This window comes from Cetorhinus maximus, chromosome 19, assembly GCF_964194155.1.
Source record: "Cetorhinus maximus chromosome 19, sCetMax3.hap1.1, whole genome shotgun sequence".
Lineage (NCBI taxonomy): Eukaryota > Metazoa > Chordata > Chondrichthyes > Lamniformes > Cetorhinidae > Cetorhinus > Cetorhinus maximus.
The window spans coordinates 89,151,415-89,167,947 of record NC_135897.1 but is presented as its reverse complement, the minus strand read 5'-3'; the positions used below and the strand labels follow the sequence as shown (position 1 = coordinate 89,167,947).

At 45.7% G+C, this 16,533-nt stretch overlaps 1 protein-coding gene across 4 annotated transcripts in view; it reads right to left on the bottom strand.

Moving 5' to 3' along the window:
• The window catches only part of phc3a (polyhomeotic homolog 3a), a 106,712-nt gene that overhangs the window by 27,259 nt on the left and 62,920 nt on the right, over positions 1–16,533 (bottom strand). For 3 of the 4 annotated variants that reach the window (XR_013579636.1, XM_078564344.1, XM_078564346.1), the window contains 2 exons: positions 15,476–15,644; positions 13,339–13,453 (listed from right to left, as the gene is read on the bottom strand). Coding sequence is in view for 3 of the 4 variants with exons in the window: in XM_078564344.1 (XP_078420470.1) it covers positions 13,339–13,453; positions 15,476–15,644 (284 nt within the window). In the remaining variant the exon portion in view is untranslated. Of the gene's footprint in view, positions 1–8,143; positions 8,332–13,338; positions 13,454–15,475; positions 15,645–16,533 lie in introns of those variants that run through there. The other variant, XM_078564347.1, reaches the window with a different exon arrangement.

Sequence of the window (16,533 nt, the reverse complement as noted above, 5' to 3'; positions counted from 1 at the left end):
CCTTTTGTACCAGTCTGCCATGAGAGACCTTGTCAAAGGCCTTACTGAAATCCATGTATATAACATCCATTGCCCTTCCATCGTCGATCATCTTTGTCATTTCCTCAAAAAACTCAATCAAGTTAGTGAGACATGACCTCCTCTTCACAAAACCATGCTGCCTCTCACTAATACGCCCATTTGCTTCCAAATGGTAGTAAATCCTGTCACAAAGAATCTTCTCCAATAATCTCCCTACCATTGACGTAAGGCTCACCAGCCTATAATTTCCTGGATTATCCCTGCTACCCTTCTTAAACAATGGAACAACATTGGCCATTCTCCAGTCCTCTGGGACCTCACCCGTAGCCAGTGAGGATACAAAGATATCCGTCAAGGCCCCAGCAATCTCCTCCCTTGCCTCCCTCAGTACTCTGGGTAAATCCCATCTGGCCCTGGGACTTATCCACCTTAATATTCTTCAAGATGCCTAACCTCCTCTTTTTTGATCTCAACATGATCCAGGCTATCTACACACTCTTCTCTAGACAAATCGACTGCTAATTCCTTCTCTTTGGTGAATACTGATGAGAAGTATTCATTCAGTATCTCTCCCATTTCTTCTGACTCCACACACAGATTCCCACCTCTGTCCCTGAGTGGGCCCACCCTTTCTCTTGCTTTTTACATATGAATAAAAGGCCTTGGGATTTTCCTTAATCCTGGTTGCCAGTGACTTTTCATGATCCCTTTTAGCCCTCCTGACTCCTTGCTTAAGTTTCTTCCTACTTTCTTTATATTCTCCACGGGCTTCATCTGTTCCCAGCCTTCTAGCCCTTGTGAATGCTTCCCTTTTCTTTTTGACTAATCTCACAATATCCTTCATTATCCAAGGTTTCTGAAACTTGTCATGCTTATCCTTCATCCTAGCAGGAACATGCCGGTTCTGAATTCTTATCAACTGATGTTTGAAAGCCCCCCACATGTCAGTTGTTGATTTGCCCTCAAACATCCGCCTCCAGTCTAGATTCCTCAGTTCCTGCCTGATATTGTTATAATTAGCCTTCCCCCAATTAAGCACCTTAACCCGAAGACTCCTGTTATCCTTACCCACCAGTACCTTGAAACTTATTGAATTATGGTCACTTTTCCCAAAATGCTCCCCTACTGAAACTTCGACCACCTGGCCGGGTTCATTCCCTAATACCAGGTCCAGTATTGCCCCTTCCCTAGTTGGACTATCTACATATTGTCTCAGAAAGCCCTCCTGGATGGACCTTACAAATTCTGCACCATCCAAACCCCTAGCACTAAGTGATTCCCAGTCAATATAGGGAAAGTTAAAATCACCCACCACGTTGCTTTTACATCTTTCCAAAATCTGCCTACATAACTGCTCCTCAATCTCCCGCCGGCAATTGGGAGGCCTATAGTAAACCCCCAACATTGTGACTGCGCCCTTCCTATTCCGGAGCTCTACCCATATTGCCTCGCTGCATGAGCCCAACGAGGTGTCCTCCTGTCGTACAGCTGTGATATTCTCCTTAACCAGCAGTGCAACTCCCCCACCTCTTCTACATCCCTCTCTATCCTGCCTGAAACATCTAAATCCTGGAACGTTTATCTGCCAACCCTGTCCATCCTTCAACCAAGTCTCTGTAATAGCAATAACATCATACTCCCAAGTACTAATGCAAGCTCTAAGTTCATCTGCCTTGCCTGTTATACTTCTTGCATTGAAACAAATGCATTTCAGACCCCCAGTCCCACTGTGTTCAGTAATTTCTCCCTGCCTGCCCTTCCTCTTAGTCCTACTGACCATATTCACTGGTTCCCAGTCATTTATTTCACCTGCTGACCTATTGCTCTGGTTCCCACCCCCCTGCCATACTAGTTTAAACCCTCCCGAGTGACACTAGCAAACCTCACCGCCAGGATATTGGTGCCCCTCCAGTTTAGATGCAACCCGTCCTTCTTGTACAGGTCCCACCTGCCCCAGACGAGATCCCACTGATCCAGATATCGGAAACCCTCCCTCCTACACCATCTGTTCAGCCACGTGTTCAGCTGCACTATCTTCCTATTTCTAGCCTCACTGGCACGTGGCACAGGGAGTAATCCTGAGATTACAACCCTAGAGGTCCTGTTTTTTAACTTTCTGCCTAAGTCCCTGAACTCCCGCTGCAGGACCTCGTCATTCTTCCTGCCTATGTTGTTAGTACCAATGTGTACCACGACCTCTGGCTATTCTCCCTCCCCCTTCAGAATGTCCCGTGCCCGATCAGAGACATCCTGGACCCTGGCACCAGGGAGGCAAGATACCATCCTGGTGTCTCTTTCAGGAACACAGAAGCACCTATCTGAGCCCCTGACTATAGAGTCCCCTATGACAATTGCTCTTCTGTGCTTTGACCACCCCCTGCTGAACAACAGAGCTAGGCGTGGTGCCACTGCTCTGACTACGGATGTTGTTTTCCCCTGATGGGCCATCCCCCCCAACAGTATCCAAAACGGTATACCTGTTAGAGAGAGGGATAGCCACAGGGGATTTCTGCACTGACTGCCTGCCCCTTCTAGCGGTCACCCATCTATCTGTCTGTACCTTGGGTGTGACCACGTCTCCAAAACTCCTGTCAATGTTAAGATCGGAATGACGCATGGTGACGCTGGAGCGCACGCCCAAAGTCACCGCGTGTCATTTTGCACGCCAACCAGAAGATTCAGGCCTTAAACACATAATCTAGACTGACACAGTGCAGTACCGCTGCACTATTGGAGATGATATGCAGAATCCTCCAATCCCACCTGCAGCAGGAATCATGGCGGGCGGGGGCACTTAATTTGGTGTGAACCAAAAAATTAGTTTCCCGACAGTGGGAAAATAGTTTGCAATTTTGTTCTCCTGACTTTCAAAGTGGGTCAAAGTTGGGTCCAGTTTCTCACTGAGTAATGCCAGGAACCCCAATTTTATTCATTAGCATGTCATGAATGCTCATTAAAAGGCCAACTCACTGGAATCACGTTCCCCGTCCAATTAAATTCCATGCCAGCGGCTAACTAGAACGTTCTGTATTACGACTGTATATAAGTGGTGTGCACTTCACTTCAATCATGACTTGATGGTCAGTAGATGCTGCTTTCACCTTCCTTTCAAAACGTGACTGATACAAATCAGGTGCCATTAACACAAGCTGCACCAAGGTTTGGCACGGGAGGCATTACCAGTGGGGAGGAGTGAGACGGAGGCAGGACTATACAGGGTTGGGGTGGGGGGGAACCATACAGGAAGGTTGAGATGCAGAAATGAGTGGAAGGAGTAGAACCAGAAAGCTCGATGGGAAGGGTGAAAGACTGTCTGGGGGTGGTGGGGAGCGGGCCATGTTTAAGAGACTGTGCGGGGAATGAGGCCACACTGTCGGGGGCATGTTAGAGGGCTCTACGTGGCACCATGTCTTGGTTCTGTTCTTGGGCAGGGGGAGGCCTCTCTGGACAGTGACAGCCATTCACAGAATTGTGTGTAGGACGTGATCAGTCATCTAAGGCATCTGGTCCTGGGGATTCGAGGCATGGTACTGGGACGCAGAGGGCACAGTCACATTCAGGGAAGGCGTTTGGATTCGGTACGGTGGCAATTTTAAGGTCATGGAAGAGTCTCTGAAAGTATGGGTGCAGTGGCTTTGAGAAGGGAAGGGGTCAGATTAACGAAGGGCATGGGGACATCAACATTGAAGGAACGGCGGGGGAGAATATGAATATCCATATAAATTATAATGGGGTCAGGAGTAATGGGGAGAGGTTGGATGGTCACAGCATGAAATGGAATCAGGTGGTGACTGTGGAGGAGGATGGGAAGAACTTGGTGGGTGACATGGGGAGATTGGAAAGTGCTGGTCACACTCACAGAAGTCAGGACAACACCTTTCCCTTTACTCAGTAATGACATAGTTGGAAAAACAAGCATGAATAAACAATATGGGAGGGGTTTCAAAGCGTGTGGGAGGAGTTAATGACTCCACTTTTGGGCTGAGTGAAGGGGCACCCTATTAATCATTTACTCAAACCATGAAGAACAAGGCTCAGGTTTCGAGGGTCAAATGTCAATTGAAGGAACATTGCACTTTGACTACTGGGGCACATTCATGTGAGAATTCATTAAAATTTGGGGCTACATTTGAGTAGGTATGATTGGCCATCTGTTCTTGACAGAGACATGTAAAAAGAGATGGAGATGGAGATTAAATCATTCAAGGGCTATGGCTGCTGGACAGCAGCTAGATGCACACCCCAAGCTTCACTAATCCCAGTTAAATGGTCATGGCTGACAAGGCACAATGCTTAAAGTTTTGACATTATGGCAAGGCTACGTTCTCTATATACAGTGTCAATGGAGGCAAGCTAACAATTGCCTTTTGGAGGGTTCTTGCACATGGCTGTAATCACCCTGATCAAGGCCCTATTTGTGCATGGGCAGTCATGTGTGAAGGGCAGGATCAGCCACCTGTGTTCCTCCAGGATGTGCCTCACCTGCAAGGAGTGGTCTGGGGATGCCATGTCTGGATGGAGGCCAGGCCAATGGCTTTGCACTGGCCTCCTGGCTGGAGATGGAGGGAAACCTGTCAAGAGAAAGCTTAAATAAATTCTCAAATATATTCATTGACAGATACAAAGAGGAGTGGAGAATGCAGGCTGCAGGCAACCCTGCCTTGTTTATAGCTCTAATATGAATGAGGAGAAGAAGTGCCTGTCACCGATTGGCACTGGTCCAGGATATGCAGCGGCATGAACTGCAAGAGGGAGTGGGGCCTCAAGAGGTCCAAGATACTCCCGAAAGGGGGCAAATGCAACAAGACCAGTGGCCCAACCACAGGTATATTGAAGACGCTGTTCATGTATGGAAATAAGCAAAAGACAATGCCACAGGCATCCTCAATTGTTCAAGGATGTGGTGACTCACATTTGCCACCTTCTCCATGAAGAACTGATGCCACAAGGTCTTGGAGGGCATCCCATGCCAGTGGCTTTGACAGGCAACTGTCGCACTGAGCCTTTTTGCCAGTGGGTCCTTCTAGGATTCCACTGGGGACCTTTGCGGTATCTCCAAATCGGCGGCACACGAATGCATAAAGGTGATAGATGCCCGTTTCACTAGAGCACACCAGTATGTCCAGTTCTACATGGATGCTGAAAACCAGGCTACCAGAGCTGTGGGATTCACAGCGATATCCGGTTTCCCCCAAGTGCAGGGTGTCATTGATTGCACATGAGAGCTCCCTGGCAGCAGCCCGCAAGATTCATCAATCGAAAAGGATTTCACTCTCTGAACATCCAGCTAATCTGTGATCACTGAAGGCAAATCCTGCATACGTTTATCTTGGTATCATATATGATACATCATATATCTTATTCTTATATCTTGACATACTTGCAGGTGCCACAGATATTTGAGGAATCTCAGCGCTTACAAGGCTAGTTCCTCAGGGACAAGGAATACCCCCAGGACACGTGGCTCAAGACGCCCGTTCGTCGTCCACTGAAATTAGTGTGGCTGAAGCGAGATACAATGCTGCACATTCTGCCACCAGGTCCCCGATAGAGCAGATGATAGGCCTCCTGAAGATGCGTTGCCAATGTTTGGACCACTCAGATAGGGCTCTCCATTACTCGCCATGGAGAGTGTCCCGGATCATCATTGTCTGCTGCGCCCTGCACAACCTAGAGCTGTGAAGTGGGAAGGGTTGCCTGAGGGAGAAACAGAGGAGCAGTCACAGCAGCTTATAAACGGCTGCAATTCCAAATTACCCAGGGATGCACTCATGACAGTCTGACACCTGCTCAATAAGATGGGCCGACCACACATATCACTCTTTCTGGCATAACCAGACAGATGGCTCAACAGTGAGCAGCATCATGAGAGCACTATATGTCTCATCACCAGCTCTCCTCAATGCAGAATGATGAGGCATCATCTCGCTAATGCTAGCCAATCACCATTAGGACATCATGAAACAATAAGCATTAGTATCTTGATCATGCAGTTATGTTTCAAGGTTTGTTTGCATTGTCCTCACTGAGAGTGTCTCAGCAGGACAATAGTGTGCTGAGGTGCAACCACTCAGGACCCTGCAATTGTCAGAAGCCTGAAAAGTTTCTGTCCTCGATGACCTTTGCATTAGGACAATATCTTGAGCAATCATTTTGGATATACCAGCCACTGAGGAATTGTTTTCTGCTTGGACTCTGTAGCCTTAAGAGAGTTGGTTTTGCGTCACAATCCTCAAGACGGTGCAGCACACAAGGCCACTCCTGTCTCTCTGTCCTAAGTCTCTGAGTGCCCTGTCGTGCAATGATTTCCAATTCGAGTCGAGTATCCAAGGACTACTGAAACCCTTGCTAAGGAGGTGCACAGGTCTAAATAAACATAAAGCTCAGGAAACAGCTTCATCAAGATGAACACACACCTCTCAATTCATACGCTCTAATCCTCTTGCAGTCAAGTCTAAGGTGCCCACATGCCTAATTCTTGCAGAGAATGACAAATCACTAAAGAAGGCCATTCAGCATTAAATGTGAACACTACAGCTTCCTCCAGACAGGCATAGAAGCCTATGGCCTTCGAAGGCTAGCATTACAGTGCTCAGAAAGTTTCTCACACATGAAAAGTCATTCTAAACGACACATTGGACAAGCGATTCTAATTTAAATCGCGGCAACTACTCGTGCCATCCACAAACTGACATTAGCACAACAGCAGCAGTAAAATCAATAACCTCAATGAGCACTTCTCCCCAGGCCAAAGCATGGTAACCTACGATAGCCGACAGGAGTATTGGCCGGGCAGCACCGTCACATATTATGTGCATTGCCCGATGTTGTTGATGTAGAATTATAGATGACTCACTCTGGTGCAAAATGTGGGAGAACTGAAGCAGTTGAAGTTCTTGATGGGACTTCTTTGGAGGCAACATCCTGGACCCTAAATGACCGTGAAACGTTGAAGTAAATTGAATAAAAATGGAAGCCATGAGACTTGAAGACGGATAGATTCAACATATATTTACAAAAGAGACATCTATACACAATGAGTAAACACCTGTGCCACCAGCGTGCATTCAATTCTTAATTTTTTGAACCCTACCACTAGGTCTAGGTGCAGCCCCGACATCTGCAGCTGAGGCAGGGGCAGTCCATTGACTGCTATGCCCTGTTGTCTGAGATGACTTTGGCGGGTGTCCTCTGATGGCCCAAGGCCTTGAGGTATCTGGCTTGCTGCTAAAGGCGTCCTGCTCAGGTGCAGGTGCACTTTCACCTGACCTGCTGGGGTTGATGGGGTCACTGGCAGAGGGGAAGTGGAGCAGCAAGGCACCCTAGGAGTGTCCTGGGTGGATGCCCCCAAAGTGCCTGGCTGGCACTCCTCCCAGTGGGTGCCTGATAGCCCCTGCCTGACTCCTTAAGAAGGGGCACCTGGAGGGAGGTCGAGGTGCCTGGTCCCCCTCTCACCTAGCCAGCTGCTGGAACATACCCATGGCTAGAGCAACGATGTGCAGGTCCGAGTGAAAATCTGGCAGAAACCGCAGGATCTGGGTCTCCAAGGCGGCCACCATTCTTTCATGGAGAATTTGATGTACTCACATGCCAGAACCATAACAGCAGACAGAACATGGACAGACTCCTCCAGCCTTCAGTCTAGTCTGTGGATGACCTCTGACAACTCTGCCTATGTTCCCCTGCCCGTCTCTGCATCTCCAAGAGGTCTCTTAGGGCCAAGTTCAGAGGCTCATCTTTGTAATCAGACTCAGAAGGGGCCTGGTCTCCAGCAGTCCACTTGAGTGTCAGAGGCCTCAGCTGTCACTGCCTCCGCCAGCTGTGGTCCCCTGTTTGTGAGGTGATCACCAGATTGCGAACCCAAGCCTGCTCTAGAACTAAGTCCCACCGAGATGTGTGTATCTGCACTGGTGGAGGGTGCAGGTGAACGCAATGATGGTGCTTCCTCTGAGGATACTGCGGCTTCCTCCTCAGAGGTGGCCTGGGGGCTGGGGCTGTGGCGCCTGGAGGGTGATGTCCTCCCCATTTTCTTGCTGGTACCTGGAATTGAGAAAAGAAAGATTTAGTGATTGACTAAGAAGGCACATACATTGAAGATCACTCACAGTCAATGCCAGCATATTGCAGATAGATACTGGATGCATCCTCACTCGATTGTTGTTGGAGGCCGATCACACCTTCTGCACAGGCATAGTGTCTCTCCTCTCCTGCCAGCTCAGCGGCCTGTTCCTCGAATGTACTGAGGGGACGGATTTCCAGGGTGCCACCTCCCGTTTTTGCACGCTCTCTCTTGTTATGGGATATCTTGTCCTGCAGAAAGACAGGATTGATTGTGAGGCCAAGAGGTGAATGTGCAGTTCAGAAGCATGCATGCCTATTGTCACTGCTGATCCCTCCCCAGTAAGTGATTAAGAATCCATTTGTCCAGCCACTAATATGAGATGGAGAGCTTAAGGTGGCTGGCACACATTCAGTGCTGATATCGCATCTGCTAATCATTTGTGCCATCCCTGTGCATTCCAACCCTTAGGCTGCCTGATGCACTTATGAGATAGAGAGTTTGCAGTGAGTAGACGTTTCACTTACCCTGGCGGAACACAGCAGATCATTTATTCTCTTCCTGCACTGCAGCCCGGCCCTTTTTTTGGACCCCATGGCCACTAACCATCCCAGCGACCTCTTCCCAGGTCAGTGTGGTCAGGTGGGAGGGATTCCTGCTCCCATCCCTTGGAAAGAGCACCTCCTGCCTTTCCTGGATGGCCTGGAGGAGAGTCTCCAGGGCAGTGTCGCTAAACTGTGGGGCCGACGGTTGCTTTTTTCTCTTGGACATTCTGATTGATGCAGAATCTGGAGCTCCTGGCCTGCAGTGAATGAATGGCTGTCCAGGTGCTGTTTAAGTATGGCACCAGAACCTTTGACCCCATGAGGTAACGGCGCCACGAGATTCGCCAAGCTTCTCACGGATGTATAATTAATGAGCTGAAAAGCGGAAGGTTGCACATGCTCAGCCATCCCAGTGGAAATCACGCCAACTTTCCTGCCTGTCACCGGAATTAGTCTCCAGAACAGAAGATTCTGCCCAACACCTTTTAAATAACATGTTAAACAGAGGTGGATTTAAAAGATCCCATAGTGCCACTCAAAAAAGAGAAGGGGAGTTCTCCCCAGTGTCCTGGCCAAGATTTATCCCTCAACCAACATCACTAAAACGGGTTATCTGGTCATTATCATATTACTGTTTGTGGGAACTTGTTGTTCAAAAATTGGCTGCTGAGTTTCCTAAATTACAACAATGACTACAACTTCAAAAGTACTTAATTGACTACAAAACACTTTGGGACTTCCTGAGATCATGAAAGATGCTTTATAAATGCAAGTCTTTCTTTAACAAGGTTTAAATCTCCTAGTCCCTACAGTGTAACTTCACTTCATGGGTAACACCAGTGTTCTCTGTAAATATTCTGCCTGTCAAGTACGCTGCTGACACATTGTTGATAAAAAGCGATATGGTTTTGGTACAATCTTTTTCAAAGAAACTGGGGCTGTTTTTCTTGGAACAGAGCAAGTTAAGGGTATATTTAACAGAATCATTCAAAATGATATGAGGTTTCGATAAGTGTTCATAGGGAAAAATGTTTCCACTGACAGGAGAAACAGTAACCAGAGGCCACAGATTTAAGATAATAGGCAAAAGAAAAAGAGGGGAGATAAGGAGAGTTTTTTAAGCAACAAATTGTTGTGATATTGAATGCACTGCCTGGAAGGGTGATGGAAGCAGTTTCAGTAACAACTTTCAAAAGAAAATTGAATATACACTTTAAAAGGAACAATTTGCGGGCTATAGGGAAAGAGCAGGAGTCTGGGACGCATTGGATGGCGCTTGCAAAGAGCTGGCAGAGACACAATTGACCAAATGGCACCCTTCTAAACTACATGAAATCATCATTTCAGAATTCAATACTGATCCACATCCAGTTGCAGCTGTGCGGTATGCTTACAGATAATCTATAGAAGCTTATTGTGTTGGCATAACTGCACATCTATAAACATAAATATGCTCAAGAATCAGAGTACCTTATTTATAAAAGGATGGTCTGATAATTTGTTTGTTATCTGAGGTTGGATTGTGGATGGTGTTGAGGCTGAGTTTGCATTGGGAGTGGAGGATGGGGATGCAATTGGGTTTGAGGTTAGGGTTTGCAGTTGGGGGTGTTGATGTGTTTCTGTTGGTTTTGGAGCTGGGCATGTGGTTGCGGATGGGGATGTGGATGGTTTGGGATGGGGTTGCAGATGGCGATGGGGCTGGGGTTGGGAATAGGCTTGTGGTTGGGGTGGGTTTGAAGGTGATGTTGGGTTTGGATTTTCTTGGGGTTCCTGGGTAGATGCACACAGGGCCAAGCCTAACGTATCCAGATGGCAGTCTATGATCTATGGTTGCAGTGCTTGGTGTGCAGCGCGATCTCCAATGCTTCCTCCCAAATCAGGCTGTTGTTCCTTTGTGGAGGTGCCTTGTGGAGCTGGTGAGAACTTGTTATACAGGTCCATGACATTTTTAAAATCAGATTCACCAGGGAAAGCTGCAGATCCATTTTAGGTCATTTTAGTGAGGGAAAATGGATTGTTATTTAAAGAGTCAATGACTTTCAAAAAATCACTGGGTCAATAAAAAGTTTTGAGGGGAATCTAGATAAGTACATGGGAGCAAGGAATTTGCGGATAAGTAGATAAGGTTAGATGAAGTAAAATGGGCGGAGTTTTGTGTGGAGCACCAACATTGGCTTAAACCAATTGGACCAAATTACCTGTTTCTGTGCTTTGAACTCTATCTAATTCTATGTAATCTGAAACACATCAGCAATTGCATTGCCATGAAAAATATTTATTCTGATAAGAACCAATAATGGTAAACCTAGCTGATTTCCAGTACATTCAAGCCGACTGGAATGCAAACCTTCCTTGGCACTTGGTATAATATTGTTACTGTGAACAATTCATAGTGGGTTCCCTTCTAGCTTTGTGGGGATCCTCCAACCTTACAATCCTCCAAGAACTCTGCATTCCTCTGACCTCCTGTGCATACCCTGACTTCTTTTGCCACACCACCAGCTGGCCATGCCTTCAGCGGCTGAGGCCCTAACCTCTGGAATTCCCTCCCTAAACCTCTCTTATCTCTTGCTCCTCCTTTAAGATGCTCCTTAAAAATGATCTCTTTGACCAAGCTTTTGGTCACCTGTCCTAAATAAAAACAGAAAGTGCTGGAAAAACTCAGCAGGTCTAGTAGCATCTGTAGAGAGAGAAACAGTTAAAGTTTTGAGTCCAACATGACTCTTCTTCATAACTGATATATCTTAATATGGCTCCGTGTCAAATTTTATCTGATAACGTTAATGTGAAGCACTTTGAGATGTTTTAATATTTTAAAGGTGCTGTGTAGATGCAATTTTTAGTTGCTGAGATAACAGCCCCTTAAGAGAACTTGGTGTATTTTTAACTGTGTAATGCAGCAGACAACACAATCCTCCCCCGCTGGGAAAACCTACATCCCACGTGTCAAACGCAGTTACTCAATTTATGTTGCTGACTCATTTTACTGTTTTTGTTCAGCAGATCGCAAAGTGTTTTATTAGCTAATGCTGCTTAAGAATGCTGGCTTAAGTTTGAGATACTAGTAAATCAGGTTTCTGTTGGACAGATACTATTCCAGCTGTTTCCCATCCCAAGCAATCCAACTTAACACAGGGGTGAAAACAAAGAGTAGATTAAACATAGAAGAAATGTCCAGCACTGAAAATAGAACTGATCACACAAAGAGAAAAGTGACAAAGGCTGCACATAACAGTGCATAGTGAAGGTCCTTCTCACTGATTAGATAAACTCCATCTTCATTAGAGCCTGGAAATTATATCGCTGCTGGAGAGTGCTTAATGTGTTCACATGGCATTCCTCTCACTACTAGGTATTTTAAACGGGTTAACAGCTATGTTAATGTAGCAGGTAAGAATGTTGTATGATCATGTTAAGCAGTTGTAGGCTAATGTTCCAAATAGTAACTTGGCTTATCAGTGCATTACTTTTAAACAAATTAAGTGGTTTGTTAAAGGAGACACGCGGCGATATTTTGTGAAAAAGTTGCATTTACAGTATAAGGGGGAGAGTTTTTCCTATGCTGGGCAGGGGCGGGCACGGAGCCGATCGCCACCTGCGATCAGCTGCGTGCCGCCATTTTACGTGGGTGGGCCAATTAAGGCCCGTCCAGTGTTACACGTGGCTGGTAGCGCTCAGCTACCTGTGCGGGCGGGGGGAGGAGGGAGAGTTGGGGCTTGCTCGCAGCAATCTCCCTGAGGCACAGAGCTGCCTCAGGGAGATTGAATGGATTATAAAACTTTCTTTTAATAAATAAAGTAAAAATTTATTTAAACTTGTCCCCTCATGTGACAGTGTCACATGAGCTGGGACATGTTTGTGAAGTTTGGAAAATGAAATTATTTATTTATAAAACCTGCAGGAAACCTCATCCTGCCCGGGGATGAGGTTTCCTGAAAAATGTGAAGGCCGCTTGGGCTCTTTGCCTGCCCGCCAGCTTAAAGTTGGATGGACAACATTCTTAACAAGTTTAATTACTTTTTAATGGCCCTAATAGGCCGTTGACATTTTGGTGGGCGCACCGAACAAAAGATCGAGGTGACGCACGATGATGTCAGGATGCACGCCCGACGTCACCACGCGCCATTTTACGCGTCGGCAAGTTGGGCCCACCCCTGCAGGCCAACCGGAAGATTCAGCCCAAGGTTACAGTTAAATAGTAGCTTAATTATCAAAAAGATAATCACCTGGTTTAGCAAAAAGGTAACAATTTATTAAAATACAACTTTATGGGGGAGATGGTGGAGTAGTGGCAATGTCACTGGACTAGTAATTCAGAGGCCCAGGCTAATGCTCTGGGGACCTAGGTTCATATTCCACCATTGCAACTGATGGAATTTGAATTCAATTAATAAATCTGGAATTGAAAGCTAGTCTCAGTAATTATCATTGATTGTTTTAAACACCCATCTGGTTCACTAATGACTTTTAGGGAAGGAAATCTGCTATCATTACCTGGTCTGGTCTTACCTATTTGTGACTCCAGACCCACAACAGTGTGTTTGACTCTTAACTGCCCTCCGAAATGACCTAGCAAGCCACTCAGTTCAAGGGCATTTAGGGATAGGCAACAAATGCTGGCCTTGCCAGCAACACCCACATCCCATGAAGAAAGGGAAAAAAAAACTTAATCTGCACAGAAAGATACCAAATATACAAAAGTGAGTTTCATACCTTTTAGCGCATGACATAGAGCAGAAGCGCTTTGATCTTCTGAATTTGTGTGCATAATCCATCTTCCCACAGAACTCACACTTCAGCATGTCTGGATCGCTGCCCTCCATCCCTTCTGAAATTATAATCAGAAATGAAAAAAAAATCATTCCATGAGGTAACTCATATCTAAAAACAGGCTCTTCTGCTGCTTCTGCCTGACAGCTGATCTTCTTTCCCTCCTTCAGATCAACTTCAAGGTTCCCAATTCCATCTCGACATCCATACCAACAGCACGACATAAGGGGAGTTCAACACACCATGACATGTAGTGGCAGAACACTGGCCTAGGTCCATGATTTTCTGCACAGCACGTTCCTGATCACAACTGTTCTTGTCAGGGGGAGGAAGGTGAAAATCCAAAAGGGATTTGTCCACTCTCTGAACATAATGTGAACATTTTTAAGAACAATGGCTTTTTCTGGCAAATTATTGCACTTCTTTCTTTGGGTTCTGCATGATGAAGGAAGTTCCCAAACAAAGGGTTCAGGGCAGGGAAATGGAAGTGGGGGGTGGGGTGGAACTCATTCACTCCTTTTCCACCTTGATCTGACCAACTGCAGATGGCAAGGGCACCCGCCCCAAACCAGTAAGGTCACCTTTAAATATGCAGATTGGGCCCTGATGAAGCCATGCACAAAGGATGGTAATGTGAGGTTTGAAAATGGATTTTGAATAATGTACAGCACACGAAGGAGGCCATTTAGTCTATCGTGACTGTACTGGCTCTTTGAAAAAGTCCCACTCATCTGCTCTTTCCCCATAGTGCTGCAAATTTTTCCTTTTCAAAAATTTATCCAGTTCCCTTTTTAAAGTTACTACTGAATCTGCATCCACCAACCTTTCAGGCAGCTCATTCCAGACCACAACAACTCTGCATTAAAAAATATCTCCTCATTGCCCCTCCGGCTTTTTTTTTCAATTATCTAAAATCTGTGTTCTTTGGTCACTGGCCCTTCTGCCATTGGAAACACTCAATTACTCAAATAAACCTTTAATAATCTTAAACAGCTCTACGAATCTCCCCTTAACCTTTTCTGCTCTAAGAAGAATGAAGCCCGACTTCTCTAATCTTCCCATATAACACAAGTCCCTCATCCTTGGTCATGTTCTACTAAATCTCCTCTGCACCCTCTCCAAGGTCTTGACATCCTCCCTAAAGTATGGTGTCTAGAATTGGACTCAATATTCCAGCTAGGACATGAGAATATACCTCAGTGTTATAAAAAGAGCCCTCAACCTTTCCAGGACATGTTGAATTCTGTTAAGTATCTACAAAGATCTCCCAAGATGCTCCTAGCTCCTTATGTCACAATAACACTAACTATTGCACATTTCTAAACAGTCATGAGAAAGACCAGGCAAAACTGAGCAGGTTGAGAAGTAGAAGGTTGAGAGATGAGCTAATAGAGGCCCTTAAGGTTATGAAAGGGTTTGATTGGGGAAATGATGTTTCCACTTGTGGGGGAGGCAAAAACCAAGGGCTACAAATATAAGACAGTCATTAATAAATCCGATAAGAAATCCAGGTGAACATAAAAAATAGGAGGAGGAGTAGACCATATGGCCTGTCGAGCCTGCTCTGCCATTCTATATGATCATGGCTGATCTTCAGCTTCAACTCCATTTTCCCTCCCAGTACCCATTTTCCTTGATTTCCTGAGAGACTGAAAATCTGTCTATCTGAACTTTAAATATATTCAACAATAGAGAACCTTGTTTACCCAGAGTGGTGAGAATGTAGAACTTGTTACCACAGGGAATAGTTGAGGCAGATAGCATAGATGTATTCAGGGGAAGCAAGATAAAAACATAAAGGAAAATGGAATAGATTATTTCGATCGGGTTAGAAGAGAGGGCAGGAGGAGGCTTGTGTGGAGCATAATCAGTTAATATCAATGACCTCATTCTGTGCTGCAAAATTCAATGCAGTTACTCTACTTCAATTAGCCACTCTACCTGATTTTAATGTCCATTTTTAACGTCCTTTGAACGGGACAGAAAATTGGGTGGGTGTATAATGGTCAGCGGGTCTCATTATTGCCCGATTTGCGTCTTTGCACTTTTTCCCACGCTCTGCAAGAAATGGTTTACAAACCTTCACCGGTGAGGTCATCCAAATCGCTGTCAAGAGACCCTTCCAGCTGTTTGCCTGCGTTGCTCTGGAGCTCACCAACTGACTGGACAGAGGTGGGGGATGTGGCTGGACCTTCGCAGTGCATCTTCTGCTTGACCGGCTGCTCAGTCAACAAAGAGGAGCGACTCACCTGTCAGAGGGACGTCATTCTAGTCAAGTTATCAAAGCCATCTCATTGAAACTCAAAGAACATGAAACTTGGGTGCTAAAAGTGTTAAATTATGAAGCCAGGTTACATAGACTGCACTTTTATCCCCTCAAGTTTGGAAGATTAAGGGGTGATCTAATTGTGTTTAAGATAATTAAAGGAATTGATAGGTTAGATAGTGAGAAACCATTTCCTCTGATGCGGGGAATCCTGAACACGGGGACATAGCCTTAAAACTAAAGCTTGGCCATTCAGGGGTGATGTCAGGAAGCACGTCTTCGCATAAATGGTAGTGGAAATCTGGAACTCCCTTCTCAAAAAAAAGCTATAAGGCTGTGGGAGGAGGGGGTTGCATCAAAGAAAATGTCAAAACTGAGATTGACATATGTTTGATAGGCAAGGACATTAGGAGTAACAGAACCAAAGTGAGTCAATAGAGCTAAGTTACAGAGAAGCCTTGATCTAACTGAATGGTGGAAGAGGCTTGATGGGCTGAATGACCTAGTCTTGTTCCTAAGTTGCAGAAACCTGCACAACAGACCAGTTTATGGACGATAATATCAGTTCCTTTGTCAACTAGCTTAGAATTAATTATTAAAAATCGATGATGGGGAACCAGCACTGATAACATAACTAAAATTTGGAATCGTAGAATCTTACAACACAAATAGAGGCCATTCAATCCTTATATCCCATGCCAGCTCTTTGAAAGAGCTAGCTAAAAATCCACTCTCCCTTTTCTTTCCCCAGAGCCCTGCAAATGTTTAATTTTTGATTTGCCCCAACGGATGCTCCTAATCTCTCCCTATCCAGCCATTATAAAGCAAGTGGCAATGAAGAGACATCCATAAGTGGACGGGTTTATAACGTT